This window comes from Dama dama, chromosome 33 (genome assembly GCF_033118175.1).
Source record: "Dama dama isolate Ldn47 chromosome 33, ASM3311817v1, whole genome shotgun sequence".
Lineage (NCBI taxonomy): Eukaryota > Metazoa > Chordata > Mammalia > Artiodactyla > Cervidae > Dama > Dama dama.
Window position 1 is genome coordinate 3,045,560 of NC_083713.1, and position 16,356 is coordinate 3,061,915.

Genomic DNA, 16,356 nt, shown 5'->3' on the forward strand with positions numbered 1-16,356 from the left:
CCTGGATTTTATTTTTGCTGGCAGTGTCAGGCCGGCCAGGGTGGTAAGTGGCCAACAGTTGAGATCTTAGGTGATCTAATCCTTGGTAAATGCTAGGGATAATCGACAGATTATGCACAGAAACTAGCGCTTGCCTGAGAGAGGCTCTGCCAGCCATCAGGTGCTTTACCTAGTAGCTCTGAACTCATAGACCACAGCTTCTGGGCGAGGAACAGTCCTAGTCACTCTACACGTGGTTAGAAGGCTTGTGTGATCAAAGAGTTCAGGTAACCTACATGCTGTATGGAAACACTTCCCAAAACATTGCATAACCTGAAATAGAGTGAATGATTTTCCAGTAAATACTGACTTCATCAGCACTTTTAAAAAATCAAGTAATGGTGTATCTTATAAAATGGGAAAACTAACAAATGAAACATGAGTTGTTATAAAACCAGGATTTTGTAATGTTGAATTTCAATAATGGGCATACAGGGTACTTTAGATGTGATAGAATAGGGTCATGATAGAATCTGATACTGAATGGAGAAAACTTCTCAGAAACACTGGGCCCTAAGTTGTCTTAGGGTGAACCACGTGAATTTAATGTAGAAAAATGACAATTTCATTTGGTTCAAACATAGATTTGAAACCTTTGTCTTGTCCTTATAAAGTTCAGTTCACAGTATTCCAGTTAAAATTGCACCGTCAGTATATTCCAAAAACTAAAAATGAAAATAAATTTGAGTTGAGGTATTCTTTTATAGTCTTAGTACTTTAGGGAATAAATTCTTCCTAGGTATAAAATCTCAACACTACCCTATTGCCCCTACTAGGAACTAGTTTTCATGCCCTATAGTACTTATGAGAACCTTTAAGTTTTCCATTTATCAAAATGGCTGTAATTGTCTCTAGAATTAACACTGAAAGAGCAATTTTTAGTGATTCTAACTTGTCTTCAAACTACAGTCGTGTCCAAGCAGTGTTCCTACCCCCACTTTTTTTTAACCTTTGACCACTCAAGATGTGACAGCATTTCTGCTTAGTAACTGGCATATTATTACATGGTACAAACTATCTTAGTGATTTGTCATAGTTTTTCTCTCCTTTTGCACTAATTCAGATTATTTCTCCTAATCAACAACTTACCAAGAACAAAGTTAAAAGATCTGACCCTAGGTAGTGAATGAAGGTGGATGCAGACACAACAGCACTACCAGGAGTGATGGAATACTGCGCGAGTGCAGTGACCAGGGTCCTAGAGAAACCTGATGGTGGTCTGGTACATCACATGGCTTGTTTAACATCACCCTCTTTATAACAACACAGTTCTACCTCCTCTTATTCCATCTTCTTTCCTGTTCAGTGGCTTGAAATCCTCAAGTAACTCATGTTCTGATTCAACAGTATTTCTGTAACTCCTTTCTGTGTTTTACCTTTTATCTTCCAGTGTGCTTTTTTCCCCGGTTGGTACAATAACACACAATTCCAAAGTGCCATCTAATGCACTATGCCACTGAGCACCACAGCCAGTGATTTTAAGTGTACTAAATTATCTTCTGGTTGAAAAGAACATAAGCCGAAGAAATAAATGCCTCTTAACTAAAGGCAACGGTCAAAGAAACTTTTGAATGGGTAGTCGGAAAATGCTTTCAGGCCTGCCTATCAGAGCGGACTGAGAACATTTGCACTAAGCAGAGCCGTGATGTTATGTGAGCAGTGAGAAGATGCACAACAGCCACGTATTTTAATTAAAAGAGTTTATTAGCTTTTCTTTTAATATAAACATGAGGAAGAAAAACCACACAAGTTGTAGCATTCTTTTCAAAATAAAACTGCAATCGATACTTGAATCTCCAAGCTCCATAAACAATATTTTTTGAGGTGGTAGACTGTAATATTTTATATCCATTATTTATCATTTATGTCTCTGTCCTTTAAAAATGATGGAACCTGTGGCACTCAATATAATGTGAAGCCTTGCTATAAAGAGAGAAAGTATTTCTAGCCCAGAAATGCTTTGTTTACAGGCAAAATTCCTAGGACTATGTTTGAGAAGGTAGGAGAAAGATTTTACATAGTTGAGAACACTTTTTTTTTTTTTTTTTTTAATGTTTCAAGTTTAGGTGACATCATTACCAATTTCCTAAAAGACTGATTACTGGACCTCCCTGTCTTTTAATGGGCTTCCTGGTGGCTAAGTGGTACCCTGTGTTTTAAAAAGCCTGAGGTAAGGGTTCCTAAGATTTATCTTTCCTCAAGTAACAACTTGAAGTGACACACCTACAGCCAGGTTAACACGCAGAACAGAAAAGCTGTTTCATGTCGCTTACTTTCCTGTCACTACTACCAGGGTCCAGTTCCTTTCAGTTTATTACCGAGAACTAATGCTATTGTTCATTATTCCTTTACCAAACCTAGAAAAAAGAAACTTCCGTGTTCAAGCAGATCAACAGCCCAGCCAGGCAAAGGACTATTTTAAAAAGAGGAGGCCAGGTCTATAAAGATACAAGATATCCTCCTGAAGTCTTTGTGCAATTTGAAGCTTTGATACTTGTAGAAATTTAAATGCTACAAACTTACAAAACATCACCTGAGAGTTTACTTGAATTTCTTCTAAACTCATTTAGTTTTGTAAATTTTAAACATTAAGCTCTTAATTTTAATCTTTTGTTTCAGCCTATTGTTTGCCATCTTCAAGAGGGACTGAAACAAAAAATTCAAATTAAAAGCTTAACATCTAAGATTTACAAAACTAAATGAGTTTAGAAGAAATTCAAGTAAACTTTCAAGTGACATTTTGTGTCTGTAGCATTTATACTTCTGCGGCAGTGTCCTGGAGTGTCCAAGCACACTGTATTAAAGCTTAAAATTGCACCAAGACTTTTGGGACACCTTCTATTTCACTATCTGCTTATTCCTGGACTAACAGGTTGGCTAGAATTATGAAAATATCCTTTAATACAAGTATTTAACAAAGAGGACAATCATCAGAAAATGAGAAGCACCATTAGAGTTAACAAGAAACGCAGCTCGGACCCAACAGAAGCAGGTAACAACATACTTTCTCTGCTTGTGATCCCAAACATGCTAATATGCTACTAAGTAGTGCTTGCAAAAAAACTCAATGACAAGTGTTATTCAGCAGCTTTTTGGTTTAAACTGATTGCCAAAAATGACTAGCAGCTTCAATGAAATAGGGAGGAAGAATCCTTCAAACAGTCTGTTCCCTAAGTGGCTTTATGAGTCGTCAGGAGTCCCGTGTTTGAATAGCAATACTGCATTGATTCTAAAGGAATATGCAGCAATATGGGCGAGAAAAATAGGAAAAAGTAAAAGTTACATAGTGTCTTTAAAGTCTAAAAATTTAAACTATTAAAAAAACCTCACATAGTTCACAGTTATCTGCCTACACAGTAAGCAAATATCTGTGGGTGGGTTGGGAGCTTTTTAGCTTTGGAGTGGTTTTTGTAACTCTGTTTCCATTAAAAAGGACAGAAGAGTGTGTTGCCTTGACAAGGTCCAGTTTTTTCCTATGACCATAACCTTTGCTGTCTGCAAGTCTCTTGAATTCAGTGTCTTTCTTCTAGGTGAAAATACTAACTTTGCTGGTTTCTGAGCAGGAGAGGTGGTATTTCTCCAGTCCTCGTTACGAGGGGTTCATGATGTTACAGCCCCTCACCTCTCTGTTCATGAGAGGATGGCATTGGAGCGCTGAATACCAATGAAATTATCAGCGCTGAAAGACCTTCTCACAGCAACTCTGCCCAAGTCTTTGTATTTGTCTTCACACAGTCTGGAGATGGCCTAAGAAAGTCAATCAGATAGAACGTAAGTATAATTGGGGGAAAAAAGTTCCAACCTTAAAGAAAGCAGCATTGATAAGCCACACATCTGCATTCATTTAGGTTGACAGTTGCTGCTACTTTGGATAGCTCATATCTACACTGCTGATTCCCTAAGATAATATTCTTCAAGGGCTATGATGAGATTGCTGGGGCAGGGAGGAACATATTTAAAAACTGGGTTCCCAAAATAGGCCCCATCTAACAGCAATATGATGTTACCTACATACTAGGTCCTTAAGCATAATGAACACACCTGAGCAAAATCAGTGTTTACCCAGCTATTCAACTTCTATTCAGTCTTCATTATTTACTACACACTGAGAACATTTTAATGAAGTAGGTGTGTGTTGAAGGCAAGCAAGCTCTGGTGATGAAGCACTACAAGGTGCTATTTCACATGCATGTAAATTATTGTAGAAAAATGTCTTATTTCTAAAGTACCAAGGTACCAGAAAAAGTGTCAACTGTATATGTATTCATTTCAGCTGTAAATTTTGCTGTATACCCACCAGAAATCACAAACTACTTCAAATTACTCTTCAAATCACTACTACAAATTACTTCATCCCATGTATGTTACCACTTCGATTAAAAACCCACCTACTTTCTACATCCAGTTTCTGAACCCACATTATAATTTCCAAGTATAGGTCTCACAGGTTAGCCCCTGATGCTTCTGGTCTAATAAACTCATGGGGCTGAACTGTGATACACACAAACACACACTACAAGCTCAGGCAGTTAAGAGTGGTAAGTAATTATCAATGTACATATGATTAGGGATACAATTATAAGAAATTATTCCTGTATGGTTATATGTAAGTGTGGAGGTTCAAATGGAAAACCATTAAGAACAATTAAATCTGATTTAAAATATTCTGAATTATGGTTACATAAGAGATATCTGTAATTTTTTTAAAAAAAATAATGTGATATCTCTGTCTAACCCATAAAAGACACAGGGAATAAGATGCCAATGGGTTAATAAGCTCTTCAAACTGTTAGTCACTGCATAGTGTAAGTCAGCCACAGATGCTGGCTTTGGTGGCTGACAGAAAACCCAGTTAGTGAATCCCCAGTCTTACCTCTAGGCTCTGTGCTCTTTCTTTGCTAAGAGGAGCAATTAGAAAACTCAGGTTGTTGTCATCTGCTAAGGAGCAAAGGTCAAAGTAGTATTTGGCATAAACACTGGCGGAAACATTAATATTAAACTGAAGGAGCTCCAGAAAGTGCCTTTCCATCTCATTCCTGGGGAAGGAGAAGACAAAACCAACATAGGACAATTTTAGTCAACTGGGCTATCTTTAGAAACCCCATTCTGTGCCACAACAGCTCTAAATACAGTTTGGAAACAAATAATGGCTCCCCAGCTGGATTAATACACTAATGTTCAAACAAGGTACAGCTCTTTGTGCTTCTTCCTGCGTCCTGGCACTTGGAGTTTGGGACAAGGGTGGGAGGTTACGGCCCTCTTATGCACCCATGCTGCTGACTCGGGGGCTCATTCTTCAGAGTTCCATTAGTGCAGCTGTGCATTCATGCTCCACGCTCACTCACAAGGCCCCGCTATAGTCATCAGATGAAAGGAATGATGTATGCTGTTTATTAGCTCTGGAGAACTTGCAGACATTTTCACCGATAACAGGAAGGGGCTTATTGAAGTAGAGACACGCCAACAAAAGCAGTAGGCACATCACCACGGCAACAAATGGGGCCACGGAGAGCCACTGCTATTATCTCTGAGGGGAGAAGACTCTTGAGGCAACAAGGATTCATCTCAGATAAATAAATAAATAAGCTACACTCCATGCGAAAGGGAATCCCCTCCCCCCGCTCCAGTGCAGGGGACTGTGGCAAAGGGCAGCATGCAAGTTTCTGTTCCTCTTAATCCCAGTAGGACCAGAAGGTGTTCCTGGGACAGGATGGGATACACTTTTTAAGCTATGGGAGGCAGTAGGATTAAGGGGAGACGTCTTGGCTAGACTAAATGCACCTGAGCAATGACCCCGATGGAGCAGTTCCCCCTGTGCTCCGTCCGCCGGCCCTGACTAGGACAGAAGGTGCATAGGCACGCAGAGGGCAAATTCAATGAAGTGGGAAAGTAGGGTCCTGGGAGCAGGTCTTTCCTGTGGGACCACACACAGTCATTAGCTTGTCTAATGTTTAAGTAAATAAAATCAGAGTAAGTCTTACCACTTTCACAGCAATCACTTTAAAGAGTTAATTATATAAAAATGATAAATACCCAGACAAATGAAAGTGACTTATTTTTCAAAATATTTGTTTCCTGGTTTTAAAGTGATAATATTTTATCCATTGGTAAGTCATCAAATGTTTGATGTTCTCCTGCGTGGAGAGCAGAGTGTGAGCAGAAATGAGGTTTCTCATTTGCCGAACTTTAAACCTAACTGAACCTACCTCCAAAATTAATTTCCTGTTCATATGGCCATAAGTCTATAGAAATGTAAATCAGATAATGTTTTGATAATCAGCTAATCAGGACTTAATTTACTACGGGAATAAATGCACTTCACTATCCCTTTTATATTCTCTTCCACTAATACATTTTAATTGTGTGGAAATACAGTACTTCATAGGATTAACATGTCTATTAACAGAGCTTTACTTACTGAAGAAAAAGGCATTAGGACTACAGAATACGCTTCTGCGTTTGTTTTTTTTTTTTAAATGACTAGATGACTGAAGAGCATGCCATTTATAGGTGCAGCAAATTTTCTGAACAGCAGCTGCTCAATATATTCAAACAAGATATATGGATGTTAGAAAACTTTTAAGGAAAAGCTGATAGATGCCAATTTTTCAATTTAGACTCAAAATGAGACCATTACAAATAGCAGCCAACAGCAGGGGGATGAGACAAATGTGACTTGAACACTTGGCTGTAATGCTTTCCAGTTTCCAAAGATCATAAACAAAAGCAACCTATTACGAACATAGCTCCTGGTGATTCTGTTGTACACAGAAAAGTGCTGTTTACAATTAGCTTCTTCCTGTAGCTAGACACTGCCATCAGTGCTACTGGGCTCACATCTATGAACATCCACACACTTCCCTGCATGTTCTCTGATGCTGTAACTGGACCCAGAGCCCCCGTCAGCTTAGTTGCAGGTTCTGAGAAAATTTCAGCTGCCATCATGGCAGACCTGGTGTTTATGATTACACATTTTCCTTCCTTCAAGGAACCAGTTTAAAGATGGATGATAGTGGTGCTCAATGTCACCTTAGTTTCTACAAATTCCAAAAGTACTTCTACTTATCTTGAATTATCTGCCGTAACACTAAGGTGGCTACCAGCAATATCACCATGACACTTTTTATCATCAAAGTGGACATTTTCACCAAAAGCCACTTTGACAGCTACCAACAATCACTGGTCCCTTCTCTTAGTCACAAGCTTCTTTGCTTCAGTTGTAAATATGCACTTTGGTAAATATGAATTAAGAGTCAGGGCAAAGGTAACAAAAACAAACTCTTGCCACTGCCTGCCATGACCCTGATCATCCTCTGCTGTTCACTATAATAAAGAGGTGCCCCTTTACGTTTTCCTATGCCACCCACAAGAACATTTTTGCTGTCAAGTGAGCACTTCTAGAGTCTGCTGCAAATACCTCTCTGGTTCCTGCTGCCTCCCACCCTCGGGGCCCTTCCCTGCAGCCAGACAGCAAGCCTGATGTTTCACGCCCATGGGAGCATGCCATCTGTGAGGAACCCCCCAAGTTAACTCGAGGCCCCACCAAGTACTGCTGTGGTTGCTGAGGGCCCTGGGTGAGGCCCCACTGACACTTCCTGGGCTACCTGAGACAAAGGAGTTTCCTAACTCAGCAGACCTACTTCTAAACATGGGAAACACTCCTGACAGTGGAGGAGACAGAACACAGAGATCTGAAACCTTTCTATTTGGTCATCTGTACATCATGGTTTCCGTAACAACAGAACCTTAGAGACAACCTCAGATTACAAAAGAAGAAAAGACCTGCAAAACCAAACATACAATGTGTGACTCAAGTTGAAGTTATAACCTCAGCAGTCTGGAGGTGCTAAGACCTCAGCAGTGACCACTTAACTTCCAAGGCCAGACATGTGTCTCTTAAAAACAGACTGAACCTGGTAGACAGCTTTAAGAAAGACGTGAAGTTATTTACTGCATCATGTTGTTCTGGTAGTGAGCTTGTAAAATGGCAAAAACCACCAGAAAAGTAATTTCAGTTTATCAAGCAGACTATTACAACAGTAACACACCAAGATTTAACTAATTAATGATGGGAAATACAAATGGTTATACTACAGCTAGACAGAAAGAAGTCTAATTTTATATTTATACCTAATGCAGCTCTCTGCGCAATGTAACCTTTCTTAAAATGTAACATTTCTTAAGCTGTAAACTTTATGGGAGCAAATAAGGTATTGGAAAATGGTTAGACAGTTCACCGTAACCTTACAAACTCACATGTCCTCAACTGTAATGTCCTTTAGGATCTGGGAGTAGTCCACATTCCAAACAGCCTGATCGTCCCAAACCTTGGAGGCAAGAAGAATGGCTCCCAAAACAATTCTTTTCCAGTTAGTGGGGCAAATGTCGATCTCAGCATAAGTTAAAAGCCTTTCTAAGTAAACCTGCAAAAGTAGAGGACTGACCTTTGATTTTAGTTCAGTTTAAGGGCCGTGATAGAATTGTTAGGAATGATAGGTTTCATCTGTTTTTAACATGTCTTTTATTCTTTGGTTCTACAGAGACTTTTGCTCGGCCAGCCAAGGCCAAAGGCCAGGTCACAGTTGTAAGGCAAATATTTCTGTCAGTCTGGTATTTCTACTCTGCCCATGTGAATTTCCAACCCAATTTTGGTCGCAGGAATGAAAGGACATCTCAGCATTCTAAAGACAGGCATTGTGTTATTACCTTCCCACTTGTAAAAGGCAGCACGTATAGCCCAGCATCAATTCAACCGTTCAGTAAATGCTTGACTGCCTACCGTGTGCAATGTACCTACCATACTGGTGGTGGGTACGTGGCAATTTTACATAAAGCTTGAGTATGTAAAACTCTGGTAAGACTGAGCATTTCTTTATCTTCTCTTCAGAGGGTGAACTTGAAGATAATAACTGGTGGTCAAGAGAGCCTCCCAGGTCAAGGAGCCTCCCTGCTGTGCCACGCAGGACAGGCAGCACAAAGCAGCTGTGCTTTACATTTAGTGCCTTTTTAGGGAAGATTCATGCACAAAAAGAGCTTTTTGTTCATATCCCCGATTTTTCACATCTCCATTATTTCATAACTCATTGGTCTTACATATTCTGCAACTTAGTCAATTTGTTTGGTTCTAAGGTGGTTAAGAGCTGCCAGTGTCTGAATCCCTGGGGCTCCTCTAAATCTGCCAGGTAGTTTGCAGGATGACTTCATGGCTTCTTTTATATGTGTCTAATGGCTATTCTATAAAGAACCAGACCAAGTTAACAGCTGAGTAAAGATTAAAGACATAAGTTGTGATGGTGTTACCTCTGCAGAAGAAAATATATGCCATTTGACAAAAAGAAAAATGTCCCGTTATCAGACTGACAGCTCCAATCTGCCAAAGCTCTCCAAACTCAATTGTGTTTCAAACACGGTTACTGAGATTATATACCCTTAGTGAACTTCTGCCCCCCACTCCCCAGAGAACTCTGCATGCGCCAGTACTCTCTAAGAAAGAGTCTCCCACAGGGTCCGCCCCTCTGCTGTATTATGGCACTGACAGAGGCAGTTCAGCCTCAGGGGCAGTCCCTCAGCTTCCTCTCAGCTTCACTAAAGGCAAACCTGGTCTCATTTACACCACTTGCCCTCCTATCTCAGTGGAAGTGACATCTCTTTCTTTTCCCTGAAGCTAACTCTTCTATGAATGAAGTCAGTCCCACCTCTCATTTCTGCAGAACACTGTTCCCACAATTCATCTCTTCTTGAACAACCCCCCTTCTCTGTCAGAGATTTTCTCCAATGTTCTCTTACATGTTCTCAGCCCATCCGTCACCACCCCTTAGAACACTTCCTTCAGGAAATGTTCTGACACTGGCTCCTCATGACCCATCCTCTTCTTAGCCCATTTAGTCTGCCCCTGGCCGCCACTGCCCCGCTGAAACTACTGAGGCATGGTCACTGCTGCCTTCATGACAAACAGCCAGCACTCTTCATCACAGTGCCCCACTCCCCAGGCCTGCCCTCAGAGCTGAGAGACACTGCCACACGCCTGGCTGCTGGGACCAAAGACCTCCACTTGAGTTATCTCACCACCATCTGTTGGGAATTCTTATCTCCACTTTCACTGGTCACCTGCCGGCTCTGCTCTTCTGTCCGTCACTTCTGGCTTCTATCACTGCCATTGCCTCCTAACTTCTCTGCTTCCACTGACCGCCAACCACAGTCCGTTCTCCCCAGAGCAGCCAGGAGAGCCTCTCAGATTAAGTGCACTTCACGGGCCTGCTCAACATCTGCCAGGGCTCTCCCATCAAACAGGTCACTTCTGTGGCCTGCTAGCTACGAGGCCCTGTGTGAGATGCCATCGTCCTTCTGTGACCTCATCGCCTGTGCCTTCCCTCATTCCCTACTCTGATCACAGTGGCGCCTTGCTGATCCCTCAGCACAGAACCCGCTCCTGTCTGTGCCTCGTGATCTGCCCCCTGCCTGTGCTATCAGGCCCCTCATCTTCCTCAGTCCAGCCAGGTCCTGGTTCAGATCTCACCTCTGTAAAGAGGCTCTTCCTGGTCTTTCTAGCGTGCATGCCTTAAGTCGCTCAGTCGTGTCTGACTCTGTGACCCCATGGACCCGTCTGGCTCCTCTGTCCATGGGGAATTCTCCAGGCAAGAATACTGCAGTGGGTTGCCACTCCCTTCTCTCCAGGGGATCTTCCCAAACCAGGGATGGAACCCAGGTCTCCTGCACTGCAGGCAGACTGCTTCCTGTCTGAGCCACCAGGGAAGCCCCTCTAATCTCTCCATCCCTTTACCTTGCTTTCTCTTTCTAGCTTTCACTACTACTTCAAACAGTCATCTTTTTAAAAATACTCATTTTTAAAAGTCTTACACTCTGTGGTATACCCGATACTTACACACACTGTAAATGAACCATACTCCATAAAAACTAGAGAAAAACAAAACCCTTATGTCTGCTATACTTACCTCAGAAAGGCAAGAACTCTCCTCTATGCCCAGCACTTAGAACCGTGACACGGGCAGGCATTTGGTGCCTATGTATGCCCTAAGGAACTCCTTGGCAGCACTCAGCATGTGCACCATGCTCTCCTTCTTCAAGCTCTCCTGGCAGCTCTTCTGATTCTCTCCTGGGTTTCCTACCACTCCGAGTGGCCACTCCTCTGGGGATGTGTCCTGTAAGTGCTGACAGTCCCCACAGATCTATCTTCTCCTCAACTTTTATTTAATGTACTTTCTCTGCATTTGAACAGCTACACGTAATTCCCTGCCTCTTGCTCAGCTTCAGGCTCCAATCCCATACAGTCAAATGACTGCTAGACACGGTCACTCTGCTGTCTCACAGGTCCATCGGGCTTGTCTACAAAGAAATGCCCCTCTTCCAACCCACACACCCTCTCCTGCCTGCATTTCCCAGCTCTCCACGTGCCAGCGCCACTCCTGCCTCTCTCAGGCACATGCTAACTCAGCACTGTAACTGGCTCGCAGCTCCAAGAAAAGGCCTGCATCTGACCCGGGGCCCACTGAGGGGAAGCCTCCTCTCCTACACTCTGCCTGCAGGGGCGCAGGCAGCGGTGGACGCAGGCCCTCCCTTGAGACCATGTAGCTGACCTTCCCCTATAGGTTTGCTATAGGGAGGAGTTAGGCAATCCCAACTACCTCTCAGCTGAATATGATGTATTATTCAAATGATAAAATATTACCATAGGAATTCAGTATGGATGACAGAAAGGTCCTCACATAGCTGGAGCTTGGCAGGCTAACTTGAGTAAAGCCTTTCCAAGCACTGCTGACACCCCAGTCCTGGGTACCTTCACACGCCGGCACCAGGGGACAGTAGAGATGGTTAACACTGTCGTCCAAGGTCAGGGAGGTGAAGGCAGTCGGTCTCAATCAAGACACACATCACAACTGCCTAGGCAACACAGCCTGAGACTCAGAAACACACTCAATCTCCACCTGCCATGGGCCAGGAAGTTCAGTGATCACCTCCATCCTACCACCCAGCACACTTTGCCGGTGTGTACCTGTGTGCACTGTGTGTGCATGCATCCTGAGGTGTGGAAGGAGAAACCAGAAGTCTCTCCTGCTGCCTTTAACATCAACTGTTTTGTGATGAGAAAAGCAATGGCAACATTTTAAATCATGATGATTACTAAAGCTCAAATCTGTATGTTTTAATTCTTTTTGATACTTTTCTCTTTAATAAAGTTCTGATGATCATTTCAGGAACCTACTTTCATTTGAAAAACAGGCCCATACCTTCTGTACAAGAAAAAAATTTCTAGAGATGCTTGTATTAAGAGAAAAATATATTACCAAAGTCACTATTGCACATTCAGCGGTCATCTGGGGGGCACTGAAAAGAGTATGAACAAATCTGTAAATGAATTTGTGTTCAGGATCATGCTTAAAGTACTCCTCCGGAACCCTTTCTCGCTGAAAGAAGAAAAAACACAATGTTAAGTATCCACTGAAGAAAAATACTTAAAAGTACCCTCAAGATAGCAATCTTCACACGTGGGCCCACGTGCTACTTAAAATAATTTTGACTAGGTGACATATCTTGTAGTCTTTTAAATATAAACAATTGGATCCTAAAGTACCATAGTGATTCAATACTCACTACCATTCATTAAAGAAAAATGCAAGCACAACCTCAGAAAATGTATTTTCACCTTCTTCCCCAAAGAATTCTAACCAAATGCAAACTATTTTTAGGCTCAAAGTCTTGCTGATCATTGTACGTCATCATACTTTTCTGCAGTCAACTATGAAAACACCTTTCCAGTGTCCCGTAACCAGAGGCTCTAAGAGTGTGCTCTCTTACACAGCGGTCATCAGTCACATGTGTCTACTGAGCACCTGAAGAAGTGAGTTTTTAAACCCTGTCATTTTAATTAGTTTAAAATTTAAACAGTTTTTAAATTTTCTCCTTAGAGGTCTTACATGTGTTAGGAAATGTTTATATTGTGTGATGCTATGGAAAATCATCCTTTAGCTACATTTTCTGTTACTTGGGTATGTTTACTTACCTGCTCATTCGTCATACAAAGCGTAACTTGGTTCTTATCAGTCACACCCCTGACACAACATGCTTTTGGTAAAATTACTTGACATAATATGGGGTGGGGGAAGAAGACTTAAAGGAAGACAATCTTGGCTTTGAGCTGGAGGCAATAATTTTCTTCTAGTAATTAACTTCAAAGCAAATCAGCATGAAATAAACATGACTGTAATAAAAGAAAAATACACCTTCAATAAAAGTGACACTTACTGTGAGTGGATGTGATCTCTCATCAAAAATGTCCAAGGACTTATTGGCATCTCTGTAAAATAAGAATGTGTATTTTAAAAATTAATTCAGGAGTTACTAGCTTAGTAAAATATCTGCTAAAAGTAGAGAGAGGAGTAGAGGAAGCTTAACCTTAATAAAGCAAACAGTTTTACATATTCTCCTGGATTCTGCCCTTAGAAAGGTTTTCTGACGTATTTTATACTCAGCACACCAAGTTGCATGAAATCTCTTCTACAACCAGCCAGGGCTGCCTTTACCCACACAGACCCCTTCTAACAGGCAATGTTCGTAGACCAATACATTTCCATTTCACTAACCTCACAATGGAATATACAAGAACATTTTATAAAGTGGTAGTAGTGGGCAATAAAGTCTTCTAACTTCAATGAATGTAAATATGAGATTTATGATTTTTTCTTGTCTCCACCCCCTTTTGTTCTTCATATTATATTCTTATTGTTTATTTCTTCTTGTCTCTTTTAAATAGTTTGAGTTAAAAATTTTAATTGTCTTTTAAGAGAGACCAGGCTTTTTCTTTTAAATTCCACCACACTACTACACTATGCCCATTTAAACAGCAGTTCTGCAAATGTGGTCTATAGGCCTCTGGGAATCTCCCCTGGCCCCTCTTCAGAAATCCTGTAAGTCCAAGAGGTCAAAACTTTTTTTTATAAGAATACCAAGACATCACCTGCCTCTACACTGTTTGACACTTAACTATGATTGTATAAAAGCAAAAGTGGGTAAAAACTGCTCATTTCTGAGTGTGAATCAAGGCAGTGGTATGAAACTAAATTAGAAGTCATTCACTTATTCCTGGACAAATGAATGTAAAAAATCTGCTTCACTTAAGAACATCCATGATGAAAGAGTAAACATTAAGTGTTCTTAAACCTTTACTCTTCTTCCTCATACTCTGAGTAAGCGGAAAGTATGCATTAAGCACTTGTATGGACTGAAATATGGCTGTGCTCAGGAAGAGCACTTGTAACTTACTGGGAACCAAGTCACTTTTTTCCCCCTAGAACATCATATTTAAACCACTTTTTTCATGAAACACCAACTGACAGTCATTTTTTCAAAAATGAACAAAGTGAGCCTGTCACTTCAAAGAAAACTCTAAACTATTTGTTGCCAATGATAAAATTCAAACCATCAAGCTAAAAATATTAGGATTTTTGGAAAATTTGTACCTTCCAATGTGTTATTTATGGTGAGCTTGATTTATCAATACTTAAAGACTTTTCCAATAAGACTGGTAGTGACACTAACAAGAGTGAGTTTTTGACACTGTCTGAAGACAAGTGAACCAATACTTGGCAAATGACAATGTATAATATTATAAAATCATGTACAGATAAAAAGATCCACTCAGTATGCATGACAGATCAATGGGCATTAATTTAACATAGTATCTACCTCAAGTTCACTGATAATGACTTGGAACTCCATCTTAACTAATTTAATAAACTGGCACATGTGGATTTTGGGGACAGTATCAAAGAATATGTCAAATTATCTCAAGGCTTTAAAAATTCACCTCTTCTCAACTATATGTCTGCATGTAGCTGGATCTTCATATTGTTTCTTCAAAGCAAATGACTGAAGACAATGTTGACATGAGAATCAACTGTCTCCTATTAATGAGATACTATCCTCTCCACTATTTTGTTGTGGAAAATGGTTATTTTTCATTAAAAAAATGACTTATGTTAAACACTGGGGTCCCCAGTCAGATGGTGATCTCATCCCTCAGGAGACAGTTTTCCTGTCCTAATGTGGAGAGAAGCAGAACACCTTACTTGCACCTACAGAGCAGAGGCCGGGGTGCTGCCAAATACTCTGCAACACACAGGGTGGCACCCCACACCAAAGCCTCATCCAGCTCAAAACTTCAGCAGTGCTAAGGAAAGCCTGTTTTAACATACAGTGGATTTAATTTTTTAAATTTTTAAATTTCAATTTCTAATAAATATCCATATAAACCACATAAAACTTAAAGAATTAAGAGTCCCAAAATAAAAATAAATGATTCACTTCAATACTGTAATGAAAGCACTCTAACAGTAAAAGCTTACTCTAATACTGTCTATTGTTATTAACACTAAACTTGATACTGTGTAAATTAATCAGCTGGAATAATAAGACAGGTTTTAAAAGAGCTCACCTGTTCTTTATGTGGTAATATATTGCTAAGATCACACTGTGGAGGAAAAAAAATATTGTAATAATTGGTTTTTATCACATTAGGCCTGAAGACATTTTAAAGGGTTGGCAGAGAGGTGAGACCATCCAGATGCCCAGTGGCCCCCACACCCCCTAATTCAGAGCAGTACCCATAGGTGGTATCCCCCATGTTTTAGGTTCTTTGGCTTTTAGCAAAATTAGGAGACCCAAAATATAGATGTGCTCTTAGAAGACATGTCTGGGTTGATTATTATAATATATAAATTATTATATATTTCCCCGGTCATTTGTCCTTCTATGCACAGAATCTTTCATCCCATACAAGTTACATCATCTATCCAAATGGTTAAATTTAAGCCATACAGATTTTGTGTGTGTGGCTTTTTGTTAGGCACTGCATTTCAGTTGATTCAGTTCGGTATTCCCCCTAACACATCTATTTTCCATTATTTCTCTAAAAGTAAGTAATACAAGTGCTCCATATCAAATAAAATGGATTTAAAATCACTTTCACACATAATTATTAGAAAATTTAATAGCAAAATTTTATAGTCACAAAATTGATGATAGGCCTAGTTATCCTGAAATAAGCACTGCTAATAAGGCAGCACAATACAGCACAGTACACTATTAATGACAGGTATTTCCACATTATTTTAAATAAAGTATTAACTAACCAACAGGTACAAGTCCTCAGATAGTTTTTACATTACTATAGCCCTAAGTTATTCACAGATGCTGTGTATTAGGCAATTAAGGGGTTCTCTGGTTAAGTTATTTGCTTCCCTTTGTTCTCAGTATCTAAAATGAAACTCAAAATAATAGAGAGAAGGCAAATCTGAATTTTGT

General features: G+C 40.4%; 1 protein-coding gene across 2 annotated transcripts in view; it reads right to left on the reverse strand.

Annotated features, from left to right (window-relative positions):
* Positions 1–1,722: 1,722 nt before the first annotated feature.
* LOC133051054 (cyclin-Y-like protein 1) overlaps positions 1,723–16,356 on the reverse strand; it is a 35,452-nt gene continuing 20,818 nt past the window's right edge. The window contains exons 5-10 of one of the 2 annotated variants that reach the window (XM_061135424.1): positions 15,488–15,523; positions 13,300–13,351; positions 12,342–12,461; positions 8,296–8,462; positions 4,913–5,075; positions 1,723–3,786 (exon numbers count right to left, since the gene is read on the reverse strand). In XM_061135424.1, coding sequence (XP_060991407.1) covers positions 3,670–3,786; positions 4,913–5,075; positions 8,296–8,462; positions 12,342–12,461; positions 13,300–13,351; positions 15,488–15,523 — 655 coding nt within the window. In that variant the 3' untranslated portion in view covers positions 1,723–3,669. The remainder of the gene's footprint in view (positions 3,787–4,912; positions 5,076–8,295; positions 8,463–12,341; positions 12,462–13,299; positions 13,352–15,487; positions 15,524–16,356) is intronic. The other variant, XM_061135425.1, reaches the window with a different exon arrangement.